The following is a 26,891-nucleotide window of genomic DNA, read 5'->3' as shown; positions in this document are numbered from 1 at the left end:
TCTGGCACCCAGGGTCACAATATTTTTTTAACATCTCCAGGTGCCAGATACCTTTAGAGAGAGACAGCATTTTTCACCTCAGCTCCCCTATTGGGGGTGCAGGTTGACACCCCCACAAGGTGTGGTACCCAGGGCAATGTACCCCCTGTGGTTAAGCCACTGCCCCGTTGGTAACTGTGTGGTGAGCTCAATCTCAGTGACACCATGTTGGAGGTAGGAGGTTAAGGTTGAGAGGTGGTAGTTTGTCTAAGGTCATCCAGCAAGCTAATGGCACAGATGAGATCATGAAGATGGCAAAAGATTTAGCAGCCCAATCCCAAGCTTCCCAGCACCCAAGGCTGCAGCGGCACTGAAATGGCTACCACTGCATTCCATGGGGTAGGGAAGCAGCACCAGGGCTACTCGGGTAAGGGAGCTCATGCGCTCTTACCCCGTGTAGCCACCAGGCAGCCCCAATGGGTCTCCTTGGATCTGCGCTCACTATTGAGTGGGTCTCCTACACTGGGAGGGGGAGTAGGATATGGCACTAGACCCTGCCCCCTCCCATCCCGCTCCAGAGTTTGAAAGCTACACTATCATAAAAAGCCAAATCCATCAGGAAACATGGATTATGCTTAAAGCAGTTGACTCAGATTCTCTGCATAAAGGTGTCACATAGCTGAATCTTATGCATGTCCACGCAGAATTAAATCCCATGGAAGTCCAAGGACCTTACTCCCCAAAGTGTGTATAGGATCACAGACCAAGTCTGTCTGCTATTAAGGCAAAAGAAAACCACCATCTCCATTACAATAATTCTCATCACTTGCAAGTAAACTGTCTAATTTTTTTTGTTTAGTTGACCGAGAGTTAAATTGCAGGGGGAAGATGTGAGAGATACCCAAAGCCAGTCTCTAGCTAAATGGAAAACAGAAAGAAAGAAAAAAAGGAAGATCCACAACAGCAGCCCTGTGGGTCTGGCTTACCCATGAGGCCAACTGAGGCAGACAGCAAATTGGTGGGTTGCACCATCTCCATCCATGCGCTTACTTCCACTGCTTCTCCTCCTCTTCCCATTTATTGGATTGGAAAAGATAGGGAAAGAGTAGAAGAGGAAGTGTGCACAGGAGAGAAGAGTGTCAGAGACGGTCTAGCCCACCACTCCTCTGTCCTGAACCCCTCTTCCTTTTTCCAATCCAGAGAGTTGGGGAAGTAGAGGTTGGCACATCACCAAGTAAGAGAGACAGTACTTGGCATGCCACCACAGGTGCCAGAGGGTCTTTAGCTAGTCCGGAAACCATGCTGCATTCACAGTGCAATACTAACTCAGATACTGAATCAGATGCAATACTATTTCCTCTCCACCCATCCCACTCCACCTGCCCTACTTCTAACGCTGGTGCTCTTTACCAAGTTAAACGCACGTGAAGTGCTTTAGAACAAGCATTAATGGTTAGGATTTCACTGTTTCAGGAAAAGTTAATTTATAATTGCAACAACAACTACCTTACTGTACCTACAAACAGAACAGGATCTTGCGGAATGACTGAGAGCTTCATCCGTAGAGACTCCAAGCTGATAGTGCAGATATCGACACTGTCAATTAGAATGGTGCCACCCGTTGGTTCTACGAGTCGGAAGAGGGCAACTGCTAGAGATGATTTGCCTGCAAGAGTGGAAAAACCCAACATTAATAAGAACATAAGAAGAGCCCTGCTGGATCATGCCAGTGGCACATTTAGTGCAGCTTCCTGTATCTCACAGTGGCCCACCAGGTGCCTCACGGAACACACAAGACAACAAGAGACCTGCATCCTGGTGCCCTCCCTTGCATCTGGCATTCTGAGGTAGCCTACTTCTAGAACCACAATGTTGTACATACCCATCATGGCTTGTAACCTGTGGTGGACGTTTCCTTCATAAATCTGTCCAATCCCCTTTTCAAGGCATCTAGGCCAGATGCCATCATCATATCCTGTGGCAAGGAGTTCCACAGACTAATTACACTGGGTAATGTACTCTTTTGTCTGTTTGAACTCTCCCAATGCTCAATTTTAGTGGATGTCCCCTGGTTCTTGTGTTGTGTGAGAGGGAAAAGAACATCCCTCTATCCATCCCCTGAATAATTTTGTATGACTCAGTCACGTCTCCCCTCAGGTACCTTTCTTCTAAAGAGCCCCAAACACTGCAGCCTTTCCTCATAAGGGAGGTGCCCCAGCCCAGGAAGCATTTTGGTCGCTCTCTTCTGCACCTTTTCTAGTTCACTATGTCCTTTTAGAGATGTGGTGACCAGAACTGTATGCCATACTCCAGATGTGGCCTTACCATCAATTTGTACAATGGCGTTATAAAATGTTGGTTATTTCCACTGAGTTTCAGTCCTGTTGGAAAAGTTCCAAGCAAAATATCCAAGAGGTCGACATACAAATGACATGCAGTCATTTCCCCAGAATGGATAATGACAGGTAATTCTGTTTCCAGAGTCTGCATTTTCAGTACAAATGTAGTACAAACCAGACTGAAGTGCCAACCAGTAGGGTGGCAGCTAGAAACACGTCACAGTATTGGTTAACGAGATGTTCCGAATGGCCTCATTCTGTTGCAAGTTCTTAAATGTCAACGATACCCTCACATGGTAGGTTCCCATCAAGGAACAGAATGCAGGGCGGACCTATGCTGATGAAGGGGTGGAGTTATGCAGATGAGTTATGCAGAACATTTATAAACAGGCTAAGGCTGCCCTCCTAGGCGCACATTCTTGGAAGTAAGACCCATTGAACATAGTGGGACTTACTTCTGAGTAGACATACTTAGGCTTGTGCTGTTAGTAAATGTGTTGCAGTCTGGGACATAGTTAAAGCCTGGGATTCTCACCCAATGTATTTGTTTCTCCAGAAGACAGGTTTAGCCCCACCACAAGCACTATCTCTGAATAGACCCCTCAGCTTTTTCCCATATAAACCAATCTGCTGTTCACTTCTATAGGAAAAAATAAGCAGCTTAGGGACCTTATAGTGAGTCAGGCTACTGGCCCATCTAACTCAGGATGGTCGACCCTGACCGGCAAAAGCTCTTAGGGCTTCGTATAGTAGTTCCTCTGCCCTACCTGGAGATGGCAGAGACAGAATCTGGAATTTTCTGCAAGCCAAGCATTTACAGCCCCTCCCTCCCTACATCACAGGAGGGTACTTAACCCATTTTGGATTGCTGTTAGTGGGTGCCCCAACCTGAGACCCCATAGGGAACATGCCTGTATGTGCCCATCCAGCATCTCTGTGGTCCTGGATTATATGGACAAGGGGAAGAGCTCTATGATGAACATTTTCCCAGCCACAAAACAAATGGAGACATCAATATAACATCATACCAGAACCCGTACGACCAACAATCCCAATTTTTTCTTTGCCGTGGATGTTCACATTTATGCCATGGAGAACGACGGGACTGTTGTCTCGATATTTCATCTGGTAGTCTCTAAATGTGATCGCACCCAAACTAGGCCAGTTGGGTGGAGGGCTGACAATTGTGTCCCCCTCCTTTGTCTCAGGGACACATATCTGACAGAGAGAGGCGAGAAGAAACCATCAGCATCATTCTTCTTCTTATGCAGTCATCTTAGTCATCAACTGGTGACAGAAAGAGGTTTATATAATTTCATCCTGGGCAAATCTGTGGTATGGAAAATACCCACAGGCCTGGCATAACCACAAGGCATCCTGGGGAAGCTGCCGGGAACCCAATGGCCTAACAACCCACTATTGATGGTACTGGGTTTCATTGCCCATTCAGGAAGGATTGAGCCCAGAGGTCTGCTCAGTGGCTGGCAGCATTAGTGGCTACCATCTTTTTTTACCCACAATGCCCCTAACATAACATGCCAGTCAGATTAGCATCAGGAGCACTGTGAGAAAAAAAAGATGGCAGCCACCAGCCAGATTGCCACAAAGAGTTCTAGTACTACTGCCACCAGTAGCGGCAGAAACCCCTCCCTGAATCTTACGGAGGGCATATGGGATGTGCCTTTCTTACCGTTATGTATTCCATTATCTGTTCCACAGAGGTAAATTTAGCTTCGGTCTCCGTTCCTGTTCTTACACACACCTGAAGAAGTCCGCTTAGCTACAAACAGAAGGGGTAAAGTGAAGAGACACCATGGAAGAGCTTTGTGCATACAGCACTTGGCCAAGTGCAGCATGGGAAATTCGCTTTATGTTAGTGACTTAGGACCCAAACTGCTCAGCATCCAACATAATTACTACAAGAACCACTGGTGGTAACTCTGGTGTTTCCCACACACAAACACACGCAATACATCAAATGCACACATGATTGTACACATGTTTTAAAATATTTGCGTACACCTGTGTGGGAAACCTGGTCCAATCTGTTCCATACCATAAACTTAAAAAAATAATTTAACTTTAAAAAATAATAAGAATTAAATGTGAGTGCTTCCCTACACAAAACACACAAACAAAAACAGCCCTCTGCTTAAAGTAAATTAGCCCACTAGAGAACAGGCTCAGTGCAACCCTTGCCTGTATTCGCTGATTCACCATTGTTAGGACTATTTTTTGTATGGGGGGGAACTTGAATTCTCCCCCCCCCCCCCACAGTCTGAAGAGCCCAGAATTCTGCTTCCTTACTCAGCATAATGCATGGGTTGGACCATACTTCCAAGTACACATTGCACCAGATGGCAATGTTGGAGTCCAAATCTTTACATGTTTTATTTGATACATTTGCATCCTGTCTTTCTTCTGTCATGGCACTCAAGGTAGCATGTGGGGTTCTGAGGTGGTCACCCATCCAGGCACTCAGCAGAGCAGGGCTGGCTCAACCATGAGACCAGGTAAAACACCTGTGACAAGCAGCTGGCTGGGGGAGGCGACAAATGGGCAAGGGCAAACCATCCCCTCCACACACCTGCCCTGCCAATTCCTCGTCCACTTTGCCACTGTCCCCGGTGCAATGTGTCCCATCCTCTTCTTGCTCTCCTTTGAGAGCAAGCGATAAGAGGGGGCAACATACCTGCTCCTGGTGCACTGCAGTTGCAGATTACGGTAGCAACATTGGAGGTAACCATTGCAGCAATCCTGTTCCCAATTGCTCCCCTTCCAAGGTCAGCAACCAGGAAGGGGTGGTTGCCTGCTCCCTGTGCCTCCTCTTTTCTGTCATCTCTTCAAAACAGACTAAGCGAGGAACATCCAGGCAACAGAACCTTGTCCACTCCCTAGATCATCCCTGCCAGGCCAGTTTTGCAGACATGGAAGAGGAGAGAAGAGGTCAACAAGGGTGTGTGCACATGCACTGCTGCGCATGTTTGGCTTGGGACAAGCCTGGATCAGTCTTGTGCCTCCTTAGCTTCAGAAAGATTTGTACCCTCAAATCAGACCCTAGAATCCAACATCGGGCTCATTTCAATAAGACAGTGTTATCATATATAGGGAAGTTACATTGTGGTGACTCTTTTTCCAAGAAAAAATGGCCATGTCTATCATTGCTATGTTTCCAACTATACCCGAAGTCACACAACCGATTGCTCACTGCTGATGTCAGGTTGCTGGAGGCCCTGGGAAAGCCCTGCACTGAGTTTCCATGGGACCCCTTACTACTACCTGATGGTGCATCAGACACTAACACTGTCACCTGTACTGAGAGTTGATGGGTCAACCTGTCCAGGTGAGCCCTCTGATGGGCTTATGGCCAGTGACTTGCCTGGTCAACCTCTGTCACCCCTCCCAGGGGAGGGCTGATTGTCCAAACATGACCTATGGGTCTTGGAAAATGATTTTTTATCCACTTTCATGGGCAGCGGCTCCAATGAGCAAAAGGAAGGGAATATTCAAATGGGGTGAAAGGAGAAGAAAGTGACTCACCAACCCAGCAACCACACTCCTGAATCATAGAAACCTGGAGGCAATTTCAGGGCGATTAGCACTGCCTGTGGAGTCTGACAAACTGCAGACCTAGAAAAAATATCTTTTGCAATTTGACTTGAGGGGCCTACATTTTCCTACATCTCTGCTGACTCCTAGGAAATATTTGTCCTTCAGAAAACATGTTAACTAGAAAGGGCTCATAATTTGCCATGACAGAAAATAAAAATACACTAACAACGACATACCAGAAGGGGAAAAAAATTATGCTTTAAGCGAAATCTGCCTTTTCCCCATGTATTAATGCATGTAAAATATGTACATCAGCCACTTGTAATTAATGCTGCAATAATAACAGATGGCTCCTTGTATTTATACACTGCCTTAAATGTCAGGAAAGAAGCGTCTGAGTCGGGATAACAAAAGGTTAAGGCAACAAATGCGGACAACTGTTCATAGTCTATGAGAGATCCATTACAAGGGCAGGAGGTCTAGTCTAGAGGGTAGAGTCGCCATCAAGCCTGAAGATAACATCTGAAGGTCACCAGTTGAAGATCATCGGAAGCTTCTGTGAGTGGGGAGACCTTGAGAAGCGACTGGCAAGCTGAGCTGAGTTTGTCCACCAGCTCTTTGGTGAAAGCAAAGAAGCTGCCCTCGGCTGTCCTTCAGCGTGAGAGGGAAGGAGCTGCTTGTCAGTGTGGGAGGCAACCGCAGCTCAGATGGTTACTGGACTGTTGAAAGATCCATCTGGAATGATTAGAACTCTTTGCTTTTGTGAAAACACCCTGGGGGGTTTAGAGAAAGCCTGCCTATGTGAACCACCTTGTATTAAAGTCAAAGGAGTAATCCAATGACCAAGAAAGGTGGTATACAAATACTGGTTATTATTACAACTGGAAATATTTGCATCACTAGTTAGAATGCGGACAGATGTAGAATGCAGAGAGTAAGGGGATTTCACAATGAATATTTAAAATAAGGGTGCTTAAGGTGACTTTTAAGAAAATGTTGATTTCCATGTATGATTCAAACCCAAACAAAACATCATGTCATTGCATTTCCTTGCCCCAAGGCAGATTTTGTAGAACATGAAAACATGGAAAAGAAACAAGGTCACCTAATAGGATTGCCAGGTTGATGCATCTAAAAACCTGAGGTGCCTGAGGTGGAGCTCAGTGATGTCACAAGGCTGGCAGCCTTGGCAGGAGTCCATGGGCCTAGCAACCCCAAAATGGTCTGATGTTAACTTTTGCTGCCTGTCTGCCTGAGATGAACAAAAAAAGCTGGAGAGATAAAATCACTTGAGGCAATCTGGCAACCCTGTCACCAACTGCAGGCTGTGCAGTGGGCCCTCATCCTCAGTAACTGGGCAAGAGGTGTGGTCTGGAGGTTGAGTCCTTGCCTTGCCTTGCCTTGCCTGAAAAAACTAAGCATGTTCAGCTTGGATTTTGCTTTGGATGGGAGACTGGAAGCCGCTGGCTAGAGACGAAGGAATGTGGACTGGTGAGAAACGGATAACATCCTGAGAACCAGCCTGAGGCCTGTTTTGCAGCTACCTGTGGAAGTTTGGAAAGTGCAAGAGCTGTGCAGCCAGGACAGCAACTGCACCATGAAGGGAAACATCTGGAGAAATGGAGGGTCCTATGAGTTTATCTCATTGAACAAAGCTTGTAACAAAGCCATTTGAAAACAGAATGGGGCTTATAGTCAGTGTGCCTATGTACACTGCCTTTATTCTACATGACTCAAATCTACAAGTCTTCAAGAAAGGTGGTACATAAACACTACAATAAATAAATAAATAAATGTGTATGCTGCTGCATGCTTAGGCTTTGTAGGCTGCCTCATCATCCAGACTGGAGAAGGACTGGACCCACCATAAAACTGGATGAATGTGCCAGTTTTCAGGGATCATGTGGGAGCCCATCCAGTACATTCCCCATGGATGGCCTGCAGGAGAGATGTCTTCCCAGTTGTTTATCATGTGCCTGTATTCTCATGGAACAAAAATCGGCCCCAAAGCCTGCCAATGTTGGACCAACCCAGGTGGAGTGTGCGAAAATTAAACTAGGTCCATGAACTAAACATTCCAACTACCGGTACTTTACCTGGATTGTATAAGATAAAGCCAAGCCTTTTTCTGCAGCACTGATGGATGAAGGGCTGAGGACCACAAACAAAGCCACGATCAGTGTCATGATGTTCATGAGGATATCTGTCCTCACGGCAAACCAGCGCAATGCATAGTTGAACAGTATGAAATGACTTGAGTTCTCGTCGTTTAACTCTTTGAAACTGAAACCAAAAAAACACACGAAATTTTTAATAACCATCTCAAGTTGGTTCTCTCTGGACACGCAGGACTGGTTCAGGTGACCAAGTATGCTAGGATTTGTCGGGTCGTGAACTCAACTCAAAACCTGCTAAGCCCTGGCACTCCTTCCCCTTACCGCTTCAGCCCCTGCGTGGAGCCGTGACATTTCATTCCTAGACTGCTTGAAGCACTGTACTGCAGCTTGCCCAAAACTCGGAGTTGTGGTTTAACTTTAACAAACCGCAAACCCTAATTACATATTTGTAAATCACAGATCCGTTACAAATTGCAGCTCCAGATGAGACATGGTTGAAACCAGAGGTCTTCAAAAGGTGGAACAGAAGTCGGTGCCGACACAGGTAGGTCATGGCAGTGCTACCACCGCCATTTTGTTTTGAGTCTCGGACCTGCCCAGTTTGAACAGTTTGTCAGGGGTCCAAGATGAGCTCAATCCTATTGGAGATTTCAGCTTCGGAGGGGTTGCTTTGACCAAGCAACCCCATTTCGGCAGGCCTGCTTGTTCTCCCACCTTTTTGCTAGCTCCTCCACAGAACTTACAACATAAGATGAACCTTGCTGGATTAGGCCAAAGGCCCACCTATCCAGCATTCAACACAGGAGCCAACCAGTTGCCTGCAGGAACCTCACATGCAGAACAGAAAGGCATTTTTTTTCTTCTTCCTTTGCTTCCCTGGATCAATGCTATCCTTCACCTTGGTTCCTCTCTTTTTCTCTCTCCCCATTTCAAAAGCAATGCATCACCTCTCTTCCCAACTGGCCTGGAGGCCAAGAAGGTACAGAAGGACACATAGCAGTGCATGATGATTGGCCAGGTGAGAAAAGGGGGAGGAAGGGATGTATTGATCTTTGACAGGGGACTTGTAACTTGACTGGGGACATGCAACAGCAGAAGATTTTACACTCCTATTACTTTGTGGGCTCTGAGCCTTTACTGCTCAGTAGTGCTCCTCAACCTCTAGGGTTCACCAACGGGCTCTTGAAGGTGTTTTCCCATGTTGCAGGTTGAGGTGGGTCTCTGTTCCTGGCAAGTGGGAGGACTTGGTAGGCTTGGAGTTGCAGTCACAACCCAGCAAACCATGGTTCGTTCATCAACTGAACTGTCCTACTCTGTAAATTCCACCACTCAGAAAAGAAAGGAGCAAGCTGGCACTGTCCCTTCATTGATTCAGTCACTAAGAACATAAGAACTGCCCCACTGGACCAGGCCATAGGCCCATCTAGTCCAGCTTCCTGTTTCTCACAGCAGCCCACCAAATGCCCCAGGGAGCACACCAGATAACAAGAGACCTGCAAGGCTTCCTGGGAATTGTAGTTTAAGAACATAAGAACAGCCCCACTGGATCAGGCCATAGGCCCATCTAGTCCAGCTTCCTGTATCTCACAGCAGCCCACCAAATGCCCCAGGGAGCAGACCAGATAACAAGAGACCTGCATCCTGGTGCCCTCCCTTGCATCTGGCATTCTGACATAGCCCATTTCTAAAATCAGGAGGTTGCACATACACATCATGGCTTGTAACCCGTAATGGATTTTTCCTCCAGAAACTTGTCCAATCCCCTTTTAAAGGCATCCAGGCCAGATGCCATCACCATCTGGTGATGGTGATGCCACCATCACTAGCAGAACACTCACAGATGGGCAGAGTCAACCCATTCAGAAGGTCACTTCAAGCAGCAGGTTGGTGGAAGACACTGACCTCCGCCTGTCCACTCGCCTTTTCTACTCCTCCTCCTCCTAATCCCTAGAAAGAGGGGGATAGAGCAAAAGAGGATGGCGGGCCAGAACGTCAGAGACACTCTGGTTCACCAATCTCATCTCCTGTCCTCCACGCTTCCTCTTCCATTCCACCCTGCTCTTCATTTTCCAAAGCAGGAAGTGGAACGAACAGAAGCTGAAACATTAGCAGCTAAAGAGGGAGGCAGCAATCTGACACACCAAATCTTGAGCCGGCACCTGCAGGCAAGCTGAATTCTCACACTTAAAAACCAGTGCCTGGCAACAGTTTTATTACTTAGAGAAAAAGAATGCAGAGCACTCTAGTGAGAATCCCACACGACTGCACACATAATGATATCTTTTGAGACAACTCCGAGAATCTACAGGGCAAATGGGGAGATTCCCTGTGGCTTGTCATTTCCTACAAATGAAAAGCCGCAGGATCTCCACTGAACAACGACAGAACGGGTTCATCAATGTCCCTGTAGGTGCAAAACCTGCAGTGCTGGTGGTCAGGTGAAGAACAACACTGTTTTCCCCAGAAACCAACAGAGAAAATGTGATTTTCTTGCAACTCACCGTGTTATGTAGTCTTTCTTCTTATTGTAGGCATGGATCGTGGCCAGGCCATGGACAGAGGACGTTATCAAAGAGAACCAGGGAGACCGGCTAACATTTTCTATCCGCTTGAGCTCTCGGATGGTGTTCTGAAAGATGCTGCAATGAAGTGCAAAAATGTCATACACTGTGCCTTTACATCCTTTCAGACCCATCAGGTGGCTTAACAACAAATATGGTAAAGAACAATGACTTCGCAGATCAGCCCAGGTCAAAAAAAAGAAAAGCAGAGCAAAAAAAGACTCGGGGAATAGCTCATTCTCCAGTGACTGAGATGCCCTTCAAAATAACCTAAACCCCATTAAAGAGTGGAGCAGACAGATCTCCTTGAGAAGGGAGATCCCTAGTTTAGATGCCACCACCAAGAAGGCCATGCTTTCCATAGATCACCAGATTTACAGCACAATCCTATGCATGTCTACTCACCATTAAGCATCATGAAATTCTATGAGACTTTCTGCCAAGAAAGTACATACACTTTGCAGCTTCAATCAACTAAAATGCATACAATCAATTAGCTAAGAATTCTCTAGGCTGGGGGACAGCCTTAACTTTTTTTATGCATATAGGAAGTGTGAATCCTTAACATGGCAACTCAATGACTGTCTGGGCTGGACTGTGGGCAGCCACCAGTGGAGCATCAGGGCCAGAAGGAAAGTCAAGAGCTATGATCAAGGAGTCAGGAACGTGAGAGATGCAAATGCACCAGAAGCAAGGAAGAACCCTTTATAGCCCTTCCTGTTCAGAGAGATCTAGTGGCCAGCCCAGGTAGATGGGGCCATTCCAGAGCCTGAGAACTTTTTCCTCTTGTGATAGCCCCATGTTGCAGTTCTGGAACCCTAAGGCTCTGAGCTTCAGCTTGACAGTGACCCATAATTATTAACTCTGCTTGTCAAGATATGGTCCTGTGAATTCCAAGGTCTGTGTATTCACTTCTGCAAAGCTGGATTATATGCACTGGGCGTACTGCCTTGGGAGCTGGAGATTCCATGTAACCATCATTGGCTATTGGAAGACCATGGTCTAAGGAATTTATAAATGATTTAAAAATTGGCAATGGGGGAAGAGACGCAACCTGCCCCTGATCACCACAGAAGAAGGCACAACTTACAGGAAAAGTAGAATGAAAATAATGGTTAGGATAGCTGCTGCAATTAGGAGGTAAGGAAATACAATGGCAATGATGACGATGATCGAGATGACCATGAAGAACTGCTGAAGAAAATTCTCGGCGTAAAATGGAAGCCTGACATCCAATTCATCCATGTCTTTAGAAAACCGGTTCATTACTCTGCCAGTGGGTGTCGTATCAAAGAAACTCATTGGACTCTGCAAGATCTGTGGATAAACAGAGGGAGAAAAACACTAACAGCAACAAACAAACAAAAAAGGCTCATCTTTTAACAGTGCTCAGTGTTTGGATGGCAGATATGCACCAGCTTAATCTTAGCTAAGGTATAAATATAGCAAATGGCTGTTCCTTTGTTCAGTGACTGGAGGGGGGTCTTCTTTGTAATGCAGGCTTTAAAGAAGAACAAACACACATGTCGATTTTATTTCTCATGGTAGCTATGCTCTGGGGGAAGGAAGGAAGGAAGGAAGGAAGGAAGGAAGGAAGGAAGGAAGGAAGGAAGGAAGGAAATGCACATAAGAATCAAGATAGTGGAAATAAGCCATTCTCCTTAAAAGTGAAATAATTCCAAAATGTAGCTCCTCACTGTGATAAAAACTAAAATTATGGATTAAGGCTCCAATCTTATATACGCTTTCCTGGGCCCCATTGAACATAATTCAATGGACTGACTTCAGAATAGACCTACATAGGATTGTGCTGCAGCCATGTTAGCAGTTCATTTGGGATATGGTATGACCATTGACCAGGAGGCTATCCTCCCCTCTGTTCCATCACTCTGCAGTCCTGATTTTAGAGAGTGAATTCAAGGCAGACAAAAATTCCAGAGTTCCTAGTCTATTTGACCCAGGAGAAAACAACTTCCTCAACAAGTGGGAAACCCTGGCCTCTGAGCGGCCCGCTTGGAGGCAGGCTGTGCAGCATGGCCTTTCCCAGTTTGAAGAGACACTTTGCCAACAGTCTGAGGCTAAGAGGCAAAGAAGGAAGGCCCATAGCCAGGGAGACAGACCAGGGACAGACTGCACTTGCACTTGGAAGGGATTGTCACTCCCGGATTGGCCTTTTCAGCCACACTAGACGCTGTGCCAGAACCACCTTTCAGAGCGCGTTACCATAGTCTTTCGAGACTGAAGGTTGCCAATACAAATGCCAAACTGCCAGGGTCACCAGTCACAGATGTTCTGGGAACTGAAAAGCACACCAACCTTCTGGCTGAAGACCTGCTTTAGACTGGGGTAGCATAAAGGCAGAAACTGAGATTGCAATCCTAACCTCACTTTCCTGGGAGTAAGTCCTACTGAACACCATAGGACTTACTTCTGAGTAGACCTAGTTAAGATTGTGCCCTGAGTTGTCAACTTGGTCTTGCCTTCTACCATCACCTCACTAGGGTGACCTTAGGCAAGATGCTGTCCAGCTGCAATATACTTAACCTTCCATGGCAGTTGCAATGACAACATCAAGATAATACATGTACAACATTTGACATACTCACAAAGCACTATATAAGTGGTTAAGTATTATTCCCTAAGCCAGTGGTTCTCAAACTGGTGGGTGGCGACCCACCAGTTTGTGTACCGGTTCCCCCGTTCCTTTAAGGGGTTGGGGAAGGGGAGGGAGGCAGCGATGCAATCCTGGGGATCGCTAAGGGGGGGCGAGGGGGGTACTTTGCACTTACTTTCAGAAGGCAGGGCTGCAGCAGGCTACCGAAGCTTGGAATTTTCACAAAAAGCGGGAGCAAAACACTTTGCATTTTGCAGGAGGTGCTTTGCGCCCACTTTTAGCGAATGTTCCAAGCCTCGGGGAGCGCTGTGCGGAACTCCCCACACCTCCTGTAGGCTCCCCACACTTCCTGCCCCCCTTAGCAATGCGATCCTGGGGGTCGCATCGCTGCCCTAGCCCCTCCCCCACAAGAATTTACTGAGGGAGTAAAACTCCCTCAAAGTTTGAGAACCACTGCCTTAAGCCATTTCAGCTTCTGGGAAAACTGTGGACCTCTCTGAACACAAGCAGCTTTACTGGGGTCTGCTCAGGGTCACTGCCAACATGCTGAGAGCCCCCACCAGCACCAAATTGCATCTGGATGCCAATACTTTGTTGCACATGCTCCAAGTTGCACACAAGGCTATATACCAGTGGTTCCCAAACCTACATGGGTCACAATGCCCCTGCAGCCTCTTCTTCCTGGCTCAGCCAAGGCACTGCCATCTTGAATCTCACAAAATCTCTTGATCTGTTATTTGGCAGCAGCCAAATCTTGTGGGATTTAATGAGTTTCAAGATGGTGGCACTGACTCTCCTGAGATTTGGGTGCCACCATCTTGGATCTTGCAAGATCTCGCCAGATCGAAGATGGGAGGAAGGGCCACCAGGGACATCCACAGCACCCCTTAAAGTGTGCCATGATGCCCTAAGGCAGGGGTGTCCAAAGTTTTCGGCAGGAGGGCCACACCATCTCTCTGACACTGTGTCGGGGGCCGGGGGGGGAAAAAGAATTAATTTACACTTAAAATTTGAATAAATTTACATAAGTTTACATAAATTAATATACTAGAGGTGGAACTTATATGAACGAATGAAGGTCTTGCAATAGGTCAAGGCCTATAAAAGGCCTTGCACAAAGCAAGGCTGGCCTTTCCTTTGCTGCTGCTACTGCATCACAGACGTGAAACAGCAAGCAGTGGAGGGAGCCCTCATCCCACAGCTAAAGCGAGAGGTCAAACAATTGCCCTCACGCTGAGAGCAGTTTTGTCAGGCCAGTGCGGGCTCCAGCAAGTTTCTGGAGGGCCACAGGCTCATTGGAGGCTGGGGTCTCCCTGAGGCCCGCATTGGGAGTCTTCGAGGGCAGCAAGTGGCCCCAGGGCCGGGGTTTTGGCACCCCTGCCCTAAGGCATTGTGATGTACACTTTCAGAACCCTGCTATGTACTTTCAGATGGCCTCTCACCCTCTAGGCGCCATGGTGGTGGTCAAGAGCTAGTACTGCCATGTGGGTGCATCCAGGGCACACAAAATATGACTATGAGAGTTGAAAGAGACTTTGAAGGTCATCTAGTTCAAACTCCTGCTCAGTGCAAGCAATTGCTACAGCATTCCTGAGTGGTGGCTGCCCAGCCCCTGCTTGCAAACTTCCCACTGAGGGAAAAGCTGGTTATTTCACACTCCCTATTAAATATAGAATAAGAACATTTGCTTGTCAGAGTTTCGCAGTACCTTGGAAAATACGGTATCGTGGAGATTTGACGAAGCTCGTAAGGTCGCCTTGGTGAAAACAAAGCCCTTGATAACGCTGAGGACCACCATGGCGACGAAGCTCATTCCATAAACCAGCTGGTAGTAGTGCAAGTCTGGATTATCAGTGATGCTTCCCAAGTTGCAGCTTGTATTCTGCGCAAGGCTGCAGTTGGCCTTTCAAGAACAGATTAAAGAAAACTCTCAATGAGATCAGATTGCTTTTCCTTCCTTAAACCAAAACAGAATGAGATAAAGGGAACATTGGACTCTTTAGGCTGTCTAACAAAACAGATTTAAACTTTGCCATGGGTGAAATTAATGATTTCACTGGAAGGGAAGGAAGAAGACAGTCCTGCATTAAATATTTGAAACGTATCGCAGAGTAGGGACCCTGCTTACCAATATCGCCACACTACTTTGTATCTTTGCTGGATCCCAGACTATGCTTTCATTCAAACGTGCATTCTGATGTTTATGCTTCGAATGATACTGCCTTCTCATCTATTGCTATAAAGATTTGTACTGTACTGGGTCATTTCAGATTTACCACAGGGACCGAGAGCAGTGGGATGTCAGACTCCTAGCAACGAGTTTGGGGAACAAGAGATATTACAAATCAGTGGGTCAAGGGCATGCCCCAAACTCATCCAAGTGAAGACAGACATGCTGTTTAAAGAGAATTCACAGTGATGCTTTGCCCATGGCTTAAGTAATAAGAGCAGTATTTATATACTGCTTTTCAACAGAAAGTTCACAAAGCGGTTTACAGACAAAATCAAACAAGCAACTAATGACTCCCTGTCCCAAACGGGCTCACAATCTAAAAAGAGGCAGAAGAACACCAGGAGACACCACTAGAAAAGACAGTGCTGGGCTGAGGAGGGCCAGTTACTCTCCCCCTGCTAAATAAAAGAAAAGCACCCATTTAAAAAGTGCCTCTTACCCAGTTAGCAGGGGTCACTACTAGGCCTCACTACTTGCAGGGCAAAGGTACACAGCACCAAATCAAATGTGCCCATTTGTTCTTGATTTGTAAAGCACCAAATGTATGTCATTTGTATGAATATGCATTTATACCGAGGTATACAGTACAATAAGCTATACATTCATCCTTGCCTTATTTTTTTAACTGGTTCACTAACAATTGCAAAACTGCTTTGAGGGTTGGAGGGGGAAGATGTTCTGATGACCACGCAAGTGCTTGCCAATAGGCGCTGGTTGGAAAGGTTGCCAATTGGCTCTGTCCGCAACCAGTTTTTGCCCCAACTTTGAAGTCAGTTTACTTTGCTTTGCAAGCTTGCCTTTTTTTGGTTCACACCTCAGCTCAGGAGAGAAAAAGGTGCATTTAAATTGAATGCAGTGATATCCAAAGCAGCATCTCTGTTCTATAAATGGTGCATTTGCTGCACTTCCAAAAGGGCCTGGTTTCTGTTTGTGGCTGTGGTGTGCGGAATTTTGCTAAAGCCTAGCTCTCCCATCTCCCCCTCCCCCCATTTGCACCACTTTGCACTGGGCAATCATGTTACCTGCTAATTCTGAAGGTTAGTGCCCCCAAATGATGCCAGTGTCCCATTTAAACTGCAAAAAAGCCATTATAGGCAAAGCAATGACAACTGTATCACAGTAACGATGTCAGGCATGCACTTTGCGCTTGTGAGATGCTGTACAGGTGATGAACTTGTCTCCAGAGACCTGTACTTGATTTTGAAAACTAACACTTGTGTAGGTGACAAGGCAACCTAGCTGTGTCACCTCAGAGTCAAAGAAGTGTGAGCCAAATATTGGCATGGAGATGCTCAAGGTAATAGGAAGCTCTTGGACAGACAGCTTTTGCAAAGGGAATATCTGCTTACCCCAGAGCCCTGCTCTAGCCAGAAACTCAGCCACCAGTTGCTGAAAGCTGAAGAGCCAATCATCAGAATAAAGAGCAGCACTATGAAGATCCACAGCAGGAAACCTAAATGTGGAATAAGAGGCATAATGAATGAATGTCATTAATGAACAGAAATGCAGGAGTATTCATTCAGGGTTGCAAGTCACCGGATGATTCTTTGGGAGTAAGCCCCATGAGATCCAGCGGGGCTTATTTTGAAGGAAACATGCATAGGATAGCATTTCCAACAAAACGGGGTGTGTGCATTCTTACTCGATTTGGATCAGGGTCATAGTGCAGTGAGAAAAGGAGTTAGCTTTTGCTCCTGCAGGTGGTTACCCAGCATGAATCCACCTCCAGCCAGCTGCTTTAAGCTGTGGAAAGGGAAATTGTGTCTATGAGATTTCCTTTCTGTGGCTAAAAAGAGTTCACAGGGGTGATTTGGATCAGATATGGGGGGGCAGACTTAGACATACATACGCACCCCAGCTTTGATCCAAATCACATGCCTCTGTGGTTGCTTTTTGAAAAATAAACACAAAATGCTGGGAGTTGCAGTCATGGAACTCTCTCTTCTTGCCTAGTTTAGAGCTGGCATGAGACGTGAGGCAGGTATGCCCTAGCTCGCAGCCCTCGCCCACGACATTATGGGGTATCAGCTCTCGCCTCTTTAGGTCACAATTGTAGAATGGCTGATATGATGCTGGTATGCTGGAGGACAGGTTTCTTTTCTGAGCAAACGGGATCTGTGGCTTGTCTGATGTTTGCAACACAAGGGTGCCAAAATCAAGCCCATGCCATCACTCAGGCATAGGAACGCCCACAGCTTGAACATGCATTTAGAATTGCTGGCTCTGACAGGCGCTGCTCTGTTTTTAACTGCGCACTGTGGAGGAGCTCCACAATGGTAGCTTTTGCCTATTACAGCAGCTCCATTTTGTCCTTGTTCTCCAACATATCTTTTGTTTCCTATAGTCAGCAGTTTCCAAACTTACTGTGGTCATGGCGCCCTTCTTTTGTAGTGGCCTCTCCTTCCTGGCTCTCCTGCGTGGTGCCATTTTGGATTGCACAGGATCCTGCAAGAATCATGCAAGATCTCGCACAATCCAAGATGGTGGTGCCCAGGAGAACTGGGAAGAAGAGACCACGGGGCATCCCACAGCGCCCTGCGGTACCCTCAGGCACCGTGGTGCACAGTTTGGGAACCATTGCCTGTAGCAGTTGCTGTAACAGTACACCATTTTAGATTAGAAGAGGCATTCTCTCCTATACAATCAGAAGATGCATTACCTCCTATCAATCAGAAGAGGCATTCTGCATATGAGAGAGAAAGAGAGAGAGAACTTACCACCTGCAGTTTTCATAACTACTTGTCATAAAAATGTTTTTTTACTGTTTAATTCAACAAGGACACTTTTTAGTCAATTTTTTAAAAAAAAATTTATTATGCCAGCTGGTTACTCAGTGTTGCAGACCAAATTTATCATCATCATCATCCCATCTTCCTGGAGTCCTGTGCAAACTGTAATTTGGTGAGGCCAAGTGGAAGGTGAGGTGGAGATTATTAGTTGAGAATTCTTGGCACTATGATTGCTGGGTACAGAGGGAAAATTGGCTCTGATGCACAATATCCAAACTGATATAGATTTTTTTTTTAATTCTTCCCAAGAACCATGGGAATTGTAGTTTGGTGAAACAGTTCCCAGTTCTTTGGGGATAAAAAAAAAATCTTAACTTGTTTGTGTACTGTAGATAGACTCAGGGCTCCTGAGCATGTGCTAAATTCTTTCCTTTCAATATTCAGTGATCAGAGCTGGCCCCAGCACATCTAAAATTAATCATGCGTTTTCCAGGCAGTTTTAAATTCCAGCAGCAAACCTTTTACACTGAAGTAAGCATTTTAGTAGAAATATACAACCACAGAATGCAACTCCACTTGCAGACTGCCTTGTTGTAAGATGTACCTCCAGATGCCTGAATGTAAGTCTGATAGGTTTTCCATGTGACAGAACCTTCCTGCTTCTCCTCTTTCTGAATGAGTTGGTTTGCGGGGGCTGTGGCAGAAACATCAAATATTTATTCACACAGAAATGTTATCCAGCACTGACAAATCTCATGCATTTTAAGTAAAATAGGACGTCACCTGAGTCTATTCACTAAAATAAACATTTGAGGCTTCACTGGCGCCTCAGTGAAACATATTCCCACTGTCAGCCTCCCCTGGATGGAACCATATGGTAAATGCTCCTTCTGGTTTTTCTAATAGCTGTCGAATGAACTGGAATCTGTGACCAGAATTAAAAGGTGAAGGGCATTGATTTAACAAAAGTGATCAATATTGCACAGCTTTGAATGCAAAAGCTGACTGATGTTCCTGTTCCCCCTGCTGATTGTACAGAAAGCTGAATGCAAAGGTCAAAAGGAAAAGCAACCCAACGGACCAATTTCTGCTCCTACCTTTAGCTGGTATTTTCGTTTGTTTGTTTTAAATCAGGAAACTGTTTGTGTTCAGAATTCAGCAAGGACCAGGCCAGTGGCCTTAGGAAGGAGATGGGGTGGTGCCCATGTCTGTCCAACCATGCACCTCCACTTCTGTTCCTATTCCGCTCACTCCCTGGATTGGAAATGGAAGTGGGGAGTGGAGTGGAAAAGAAAGTGCAAAAAAGAGGAAAATGGTGGGCTAAAGTGGCTGACACTCTAGCCCACCATTCTCTTCTCCACACTTCCTCTTTCATTCCATCTTCTTCTCCTTTTCCAAACCAGGGAGTGGAAGGAGCAGAGGCTGGCATATCAGCGGGTTAGGCTGTAATCCTATACACCCTTTCCTGGTAGTAGGCCCTGTTGCACTCCGTGGCACTTACTTATGAGTAGAGATGCATAGGATTGCGCTCTATGGGGGGAAGCATTTGATACACTGCCTCAGGCGCTAGGTGGTCCAGGGCCAGCAACAATGAGGATATAGCTAGAGAAGTGATTGCTTTCCTTCATCCCAGAGTTTTAAGAGGCACCCCACCCCCGCCTGTTGCAGCCTGGAAAGTCTCTTCTCGTGTGTCCTTTCCTTGAGGTTTTAGAGAAAGAAATACGAGAGCTATCACAGAGAAGTCACATTTGCAGTCCATCAGAGCGGCAAAGAAAACGTCTTGAAAACAAAACAGGGATGTATCAAAATGAACATTGGAAGAACCCTGCTAGAGCAACTGTTTCTTTGCAGTGGCCACAAATCTGATCTTAAAAGCAATTCAGGAGACAAACACTCGGGGAGAAAAAAAATGAATGAAAAAGATTTTCCTTCCTTCAAAAATACACAGGAAGTGGTAAGAGAACGCATAACCTACCTGTGCTTTTTTCTGTGTCCTGGTCTTCTGTGGTCTCATGGCCAGCCTCATTGGACATATCGAAAGCTGGGGATGTGAGAAAATGATCAGGCAAATTGTATTCAACCAGTCTTTGGCTATTCAAAAGAAAGAGAATGATATTTGCTTATTTTACCGGGGTTGTCAACACCTTTGTCACCGATTTCTGGAATAATGTCCTGAACGTCTTTGGCCGCTCCTGTCACTGAATCTGAATAAATGAAATCATTGCTTGGCATCTGCAATAAACAAATACATAAGTGCCCATTTTACTGAAGGACATCGGAAGGGGCCCTGCACAATCAGACTGAGGGTTCAGCATCCAGTAAGTCTCCTCAGGTGGCAACTTGCTATGAGGTAGCAAGATGAAGTTAAGATGAACTTCAGAAAAATTCCCAAATAGATCCATAACAACAGAGGCGTATCTAATGGCCCCAGCACTCAGGGCAGTGACATCACAATGCCATGTCGTGACATCACTTCTGGGTTCACCTCCCATTACTTCTCAGGTGAGGGCCCCCCTTGAAGGGGTGTTCCCTTCAAGCAGGAGCCTCCAAAGAAGAAGGAATGGGGTCAGCAGACAGATTGTGAAGCTGCCACCAGCACCTCCTCCTCCTCCGGAGAACCCAGAAGTTAACAGAGGTGGAAGCACTGGAACTAAATTGTGCCCCCCATGGCATTGCAGCTAGGGCAGGTACCCTCAGACTCCACCTTTGTTATGCCTCTGCCTAACAAAAGTTTCTTTCTCTCTTTATATAAAAGGAAGCATTTCCACTGTACCATTTGCCCGTTAGTGAGCCCATCAAGAACTCCTTCTGCCCCTCTCATTCAGGAACCAGGACTATGTCATCCACTGCCAGGGGTTTGAAGAAACTGTCCCCAACACACCACTGTTTCTGGGAGATACTGTGGCTCGTAGAGACGCCTGCGTTGGCTCGGTCATGTCGTGAGAATGGATGATGGCCGGATCCCAAAGGATCTCCTCTATGGAGAACTCATGCAAGGAAAGCGCCCTACAGGTAGACCACAGCTGCGATACAAGGACATCTGCAAGAGGGATCTGAAGGCCTTAGGAGTGGACCTCAACAGGTGGGAAACCCTGGCCTCTGAGCGGCCCACTTGGAGGCAGGCTGTGCAGCATGGCCTTTCCCAGTTTGAAGAGACAGTTGGCCAACAGACCGAGGCAAAGAGGCAAAGAAGGAAGGCCCACAGCCAGGGAGACAGACCAGGGACAGACTGCACTTGCTCTCAGTGTAGATGGGATTGTCACTCCCCAATCGGCCTTTTCAGCCACACTAGACGCTGTGCCAGAACCACCATCCAGAGCGTGATACCATAGTCTTTTGAGACTGAAGGGTGCCAACAAGAACAAGTTGGGTACAAAGCATGCATGCAGAAGACCCATGTTGAATTTCAGGCATCTCTCAGCCAGTGGTGTAGCTAAGGTGGGTCAGGAGTGTTGGAGGAAATTAAAAATAGTTTCCTCATGGGGGGGGGGAAGCAGAGTAGCTTAAGCAGTGGACCCCCCCCCCTTTGGGTATCACCCCAGGGAACCTCCCTCAACCGGCTGACTGCTAATCAATAAAAAAAAAAGACAAAGAGGCAATGGCTTGTTAAAGTCGCAAAAAAAGAAGTTATTTACTTACAGATCCATTGAGTGTATATTTACAGCATCTGCTTAGGATCAGAGGTTCAGCTAACACTTAGAGATAGCAAGGCCCTGGAGCTGCCTCACCCTGCATGCCTTGTGCTCAAGATGGCCTGGGCATCAGAGCCCTGGTGTGCACATCTTAACAGGCTCGTGATCGGAGGACAAGAGGAAGTGCTCAGAGGAGAAGGGAAGGATAAAGGGTTAGGGCCACACCCCACAAGGATCACAGAGAGAACAGGTAGAAAGGTCAGAGTCACTGGGCCATAGTTTGACCCCTTCTGGACAGCATCCTGCCCCCTCTGGACAGCAGATGGAGTTGCATCAACTCCAACAAGGAGGAGTACAGGGCAATGTGTACCACCCCTTGAGGGGTGTTAAGGTACCTCCTCCTTCACCCCTCCCTGTGGGCACTCAGAGCAGTTGCAAACTACTCTGAATGAGTGACTGCTTTTTCGCTGTTTTTCCACAAGTAACCATTCCAAGTACCTGCGACCCAGAAGTAATTGGTGGTGATGTCATCACATCATCACAATTACTTCTGGGTCAGGCACGTCCAGGGGTGATGTCGAGCGTCATGGCTGCAGGTGCCAGAGGGGCCATCTACTCCAGTGCTCTCAGCAGAGTAGAGAAATATTTGTGCCTAAAACCCAGGAGAGGAGTTGTCGATCTTGATACTGAGCTAGATGGACAAGGATCTGACTCAGGAAAAGACAGCTTGTATTCCATTGTATTGTGTCCTTATGTGGATTTTAATGATGCCAATTTGGAAGCCAATCTGGACTGAAGAGTAAGGTATAGGACATATATTCAAATACACAGATGCTCAAGGACACACACAAGCAAGGACATAGGAAGAGCCCTCTTGACCTATAGAGCCCAGCATCCTGTTTCCAACAGTGGTCAGCAAAGCACTCAGGGATGCTCGCATGGAACAGAGCCCTCCTCCCCCAGTGTGGTTTGTCTCCAGTACACTAATATCAAGGGCTAAAACTCACCGTTGCTTCTTCCATGTGCAGATTCTGAATGAGTTGCGCATAGCGCCCCTTTGCGTCCATCAGTTTTGCGTGGGTCCCACTCTCGCATATTTCTCCATCTTCTAGCAATATGATAGTGTCACAAAATTCTAAATACTAGGATTGTTTTTGTTTAGTGTTTTTTAAAGGAAAGAAAATACAATCAGTAAATTGGCAAATGAGCTGGAGGGAAAAATGCAGACAGACAGCTTTTTCAAAATAAACAGAAGTTTCAGGTTCATAGTTCAGAAATGATCTGAAGTTTCATGTTTATTAACTCTTGTCACGCACAATAATTGTAGCTTCAGAGCATGGATTCTGCCTGGTAGCACAGCAAGGAAGAGAAGCTCCTCCTGTCTTCAAGGCATTCACAGCTAGAGTCACCCAAAAATTGCAATATTAGAGAGGCAGCATGGTGTAGTGATTAGAGCACCAGACGAGGACTGGAGGAACTAGCAAATTGGATGAAATCTACACACAGCTAGGAAGTTCACTGGTTGATATTGGGCTAGCCACTCTCTTTTTCAGCCTGACCTACCTTACAAGGTTGTTGCAAGGATAAAATTGCAGGGGAAGAAGCACAAGCTCCTAGGAGGAAGGGTGGAACAAATGTGTGATAAACATTAGGGGAGAATAAAGGTAGAAAGGTGATTTAGACATGGTAAAAATTGTAGGAAGACAGCAGGTTGTAACTGGGATCTGCTTCTGTGTGAGATGATGCAATAAGCAAGAGTGAGTCAAGACATGTGTGGTTTAGAGCATCCTCCACCTCTTCAGGTGTAGAGCTGTGGAACACTGGAAGATCGAGTCATGCCACTCTTTTCGGTGTCACCACCAGGCAAGGTATTTTTGCTTGGCTTCTGGAGTTCTAATAATCCTCCTGCTGTTTGGTTTGACTTTGGGCCTACTGGTTTTTAGACCTACAGCATGGCTGTACATCCAGCCTTCCCACTGTCCCCTGGGCCATTAGGGCACAGGGTTGGCTGTTCCTCACAGGATGAGGGCCTTCCTAGTCTGGGGAGATGCTGATTATTTAACCTCAAGTCTGAACCAGGTGGAGGGGAGTGTGGGAATGGGAGAGAGACAGCTCAGGAGACTCAGGGCCAGTGATGCGAGGTCTCTGGACAGGCTACCAGAGGGCTGCTCTGTATCTGCCCAGGGAAGGAGTCAGGAGAGAAGTCACTGCTGAACTCTGCCTGGTTGGGGGAGATCCTGGTTGCTGGGCTAGCAACAGCCCCTTCATGCTACCCCTCTTTCTCTGGCACTAAGAAGGACTCAGACACCAACTGGACACCCCTCCTGCAGCAACTCTGCAGGGACAGAGGATGAAGAAACTTACATGGACTATGCACAGTGAATTCACAGCACCTGACTACAGCACACTGTATAATCCAACTGCTAAACAAATAAAGGGGCCGGAGGAATTTAGAAAAGTAACCTAGGAGATGAAAATGATGCAGAAACAGGTGGATAGCCAAAGCCACCAGGGAAGTCATCTGTCCTGTTTTGTGGGAGATGTCATTCCACTTGCAAAAGGGTGAATTTAGGGGCTTGGGCATCCATTCTGTAGTTGGGCACAATATGCTCTGTGACCCCCCACCTTCCATCTATTCGGAAAAGGCTGCAAGTTTCAGCTTGTACATTATGCTTTCCTAGGCCTGGCCAAGCAGAGGAACAACATTACTGGAGAAAAATGTCTAGGGATGCGTTATAGCTTGTGGCAGAGGACATGCTTTGGATGTAGAATGGCTCCGCTCATCAGCGACACGACTTCTCCGCTTTCTCATCTTCATGCTATTTTAAATCGGCCCATTTTAGCTCGAGTCGCTTGAGCCGTAGCTTTTGCGCCACCTGCTGGCATGCTGCTGTTATACTGATTTTTTTCAAGGGGTATGAAAGATGCAATGATGAACCACTGGGACATTTGTCAGGGGGTCCTTGAGTGACAGATGCCTCCACTGCAGGGCCCATGAAAAGGCATGCAGGGGGTGAACTGTACCCAAGCCCGGGATCAAAAATTGGTCCTGGGAGCCGAAGGAGGGAGTCTGAAATTTTCCTGGAATCTTACACTTTCTGATCTCATCAGGGCCCAACCCCCAGGGGGTTGCAGGGGGTACACTGTATCTGGGCCCGAGGTCAAAAAGGAGGAGAGCCAGAAATTTCCTAGCATCTCAGAAAATATTTGCATAGATGGTGTATAGACTAGCTTTCAAATTTTGTGTGAGCCTACATAGTTTTATATATTGTAATCTGTAGAAATTATGATCCAATGATGGTATGAAATCATAACCCAAGAGAGAAAGGAAGAGGCCCAAATGAAACTTTGTACCACCTGATAAAATTCTTCTCGCTGCATCTTGCAGACTGGCTGGGGACCTGGCTGGCAGGGATAGGTAAGTAAAGAAATATTTTACTTATCACCTCTGCTGCCCCCCAGTCCCCAAAGCTATTTTGCTGGTGTAAATCTGTCAGACCAAATTTGGTGTGTTAGGCCTGGAAGTGGGGCATCAAATCTCTTGATGCTCCTGCACCAACCTATCCCAACCCAGCCTGATCCCCACTACCCCTGCCTGAGGGGGTAGAGGGGATCACTACCCCCTGATCAGACTGGTCTGCCCCTGAGGCCACCTTACCCCATTTATGGGTGGTCTGCATAACACAGCTGTCAGTGCACAGTGTCCCAGTCTTCATACGAATGGCTGTGCTGCACAGACCATAGGAGAGGTGGCTGCAGTGGCAGACTGCGGGACACACTGTTGGGTTACAAGATCTCCCAGCATATCTCTCAGATAGGATTGGGCCCATTAGCAGCCTAAGTGCACTATTAGAGATGGCCCTTCCCTCAATCTTTTGTAGAATTTAAAACAAAATACATTCATTTCCCCCTTCCACGTTACCTGCAGTTGATGCGTAACTAGGAGCACTGTCTTCCCTTGTAGCTTGTCCTTTATGCATTCTTCAAAAATATGCTTTCCAACATGTGCGTCAACTGCAGACAAAGGGTCATCCAATAGGTAAATGTCTTTATTGGCGTACACGGCCCGGGCTAAGCTGATCCGCTGCTTCTGGCCTCCGGAAAGGTTGATACCCCTTTCCCCTATCTTCAAAAAAGGCAGCATGGCTAGATTAGTCCATAGGCAATAGCAGGCTACATAGCATAGTTGTCTATTTAATGAAAGCTTAATGCAACTGCTGAGTTAGAGTTGGATTCGACTCCAGATTGGAACGGTGAGGAGGAGGAACCAATCCTTTTCCCCCATGTTATTTTCCCTGCAGAAAACAGTCTACTGTAGCTGTCATTTACCTCCCCAAAAGTCCAGTCGCTGCATGGCACCTTCATGAACAAAGAAGAGGTGGGGGGAATTGGGGGCAGGAAAGTAGCAGAGAGAAGAGTCAGATCTCCCTTCCCTACTAAGTCCCCATCCACACTGCTCCCTCCCCATGCATCAGCTATTACTGAATCAAAAAAGAGGCATGAGAGAGACAATTACATTGCAATCCTATGCATATTTTCTCAGAACTTAGTCCCTCTTATATTCAGTGCAACTTACCCCTCTGCAAGTGTGCAAAGGATTGAGGCCTTATTCATTCAACGCATTGTCTAAGTGCATCTTAGACACTTTCATCTTAGACACTTAGACACTAAGTGCATCTTAGAAACATCTTAGATACTTTGCACACTTTCAATTTCAATTTGCACACTTCACCTTCAATTCACTGGTGATTATCTGACCATCATAATTTCATATTATCAAGTTTTCCATTTGTTTCATTTTGGTGCTTTGGTTTTCCTTTTTTCTCTTTGTGTCCAACAGCATGGACTCCATTACATGCTCAATTTTTTAAAACCACAAAGATTTCAGGACCCAGTCCTATCCAACTTCCCAGTGCCAGTGCTGCAGCAATGCAGCCCTAAAGAAAGGGAGCAAACATTCCCTTATCCGGAGGAGGCCTCTCTGATTGCCACCCTACCAAAGGATGCAGTGCATGTCCCATTGGAACAATTGCACCCGCACTGGGAAGTTGGATAGGTTTTGGCCCTCAATTCTTAACCCTCAGTGAGGTAGTGGAATGTTTGGTCAAAGTATCCCTTGGTTGAAACACAGATGA

General features: G+C 46.5%; 1 protein-coding gene across 1 annotated transcript in view; it reads right to left on the bottom strand.

Annotated features, from left to right (window-relative positions):
* The window catches only part of LOC136660652 (ATP-binding cassette sub-family C member 12-like), a 55,544-nt gene that overhangs the window by 9,517 nt on the left and 19,136 nt on the right, over positions 1–26,891 (bottom strand). Inside the window, exons 14-26 of the mRNA XM_066637959.1 lie at positions 25,679–25,882; positions 22,764–22,898; positions 20,254–20,356; positions 20,100–20,165; positions 18,729–18,818; positions 16,745–16,848; positions 14,871–15,065; positions 11,639–11,865; positions 10,489–10,626; positions 7,967–8,153; positions 4,009–4,098; positions 3,347–3,536; positions 1,486–1,645 (exon numbers count right to left, since the gene is read on the bottom strand). Of these exons, the coding sequence (XP_066494056.1) occupies positions 1,486–1,645; positions 3,347–3,536; positions 4,009–4,098; positions 7,967–8,153; positions 10,489–10,626; positions 11,639–11,865; positions 14,871–15,065; positions 16,745–16,848; positions 18,729–18,818; positions 20,100–20,165; positions 20,254–20,356; positions 22,764–22,898; positions 25,679–25,882 (1,889 nt within the window). The remainder of the gene's footprint in view (positions 1–1,485; positions 1,646–3,346; positions 3,537–4,008; positions 4,099–7,966; positions 8,154–10,488; positions 10,627–11,638; positions 11,866–14,870; positions 15,066–16,744; positions 16,849–18,728; positions 18,819–20,099; positions 20,166–20,253; positions 20,357–22,763; positions 22,899–25,678; positions 25,883–26,891) is intronic.

Source organism: Tiliqua scincoides, chromosome 9 (assembly GCF_035046505.1).
Source record: "Tiliqua scincoides isolate rTilSci1 chromosome 9, rTilSci1.hap2, whole genome shotgun sequence".
In the NCBI taxonomy this organism is placed as follows: Eukaryota; Metazoa; Chordata; class Lepidosauria; order Squamata; family Scincidae; genus Tiliqua; species Tiliqua scincoides.
The sequence above is the reverse complement of the archived record's forward strand: the minus strand, read 5'-3'. Positions and strand labels throughout refer to the sequence as shown.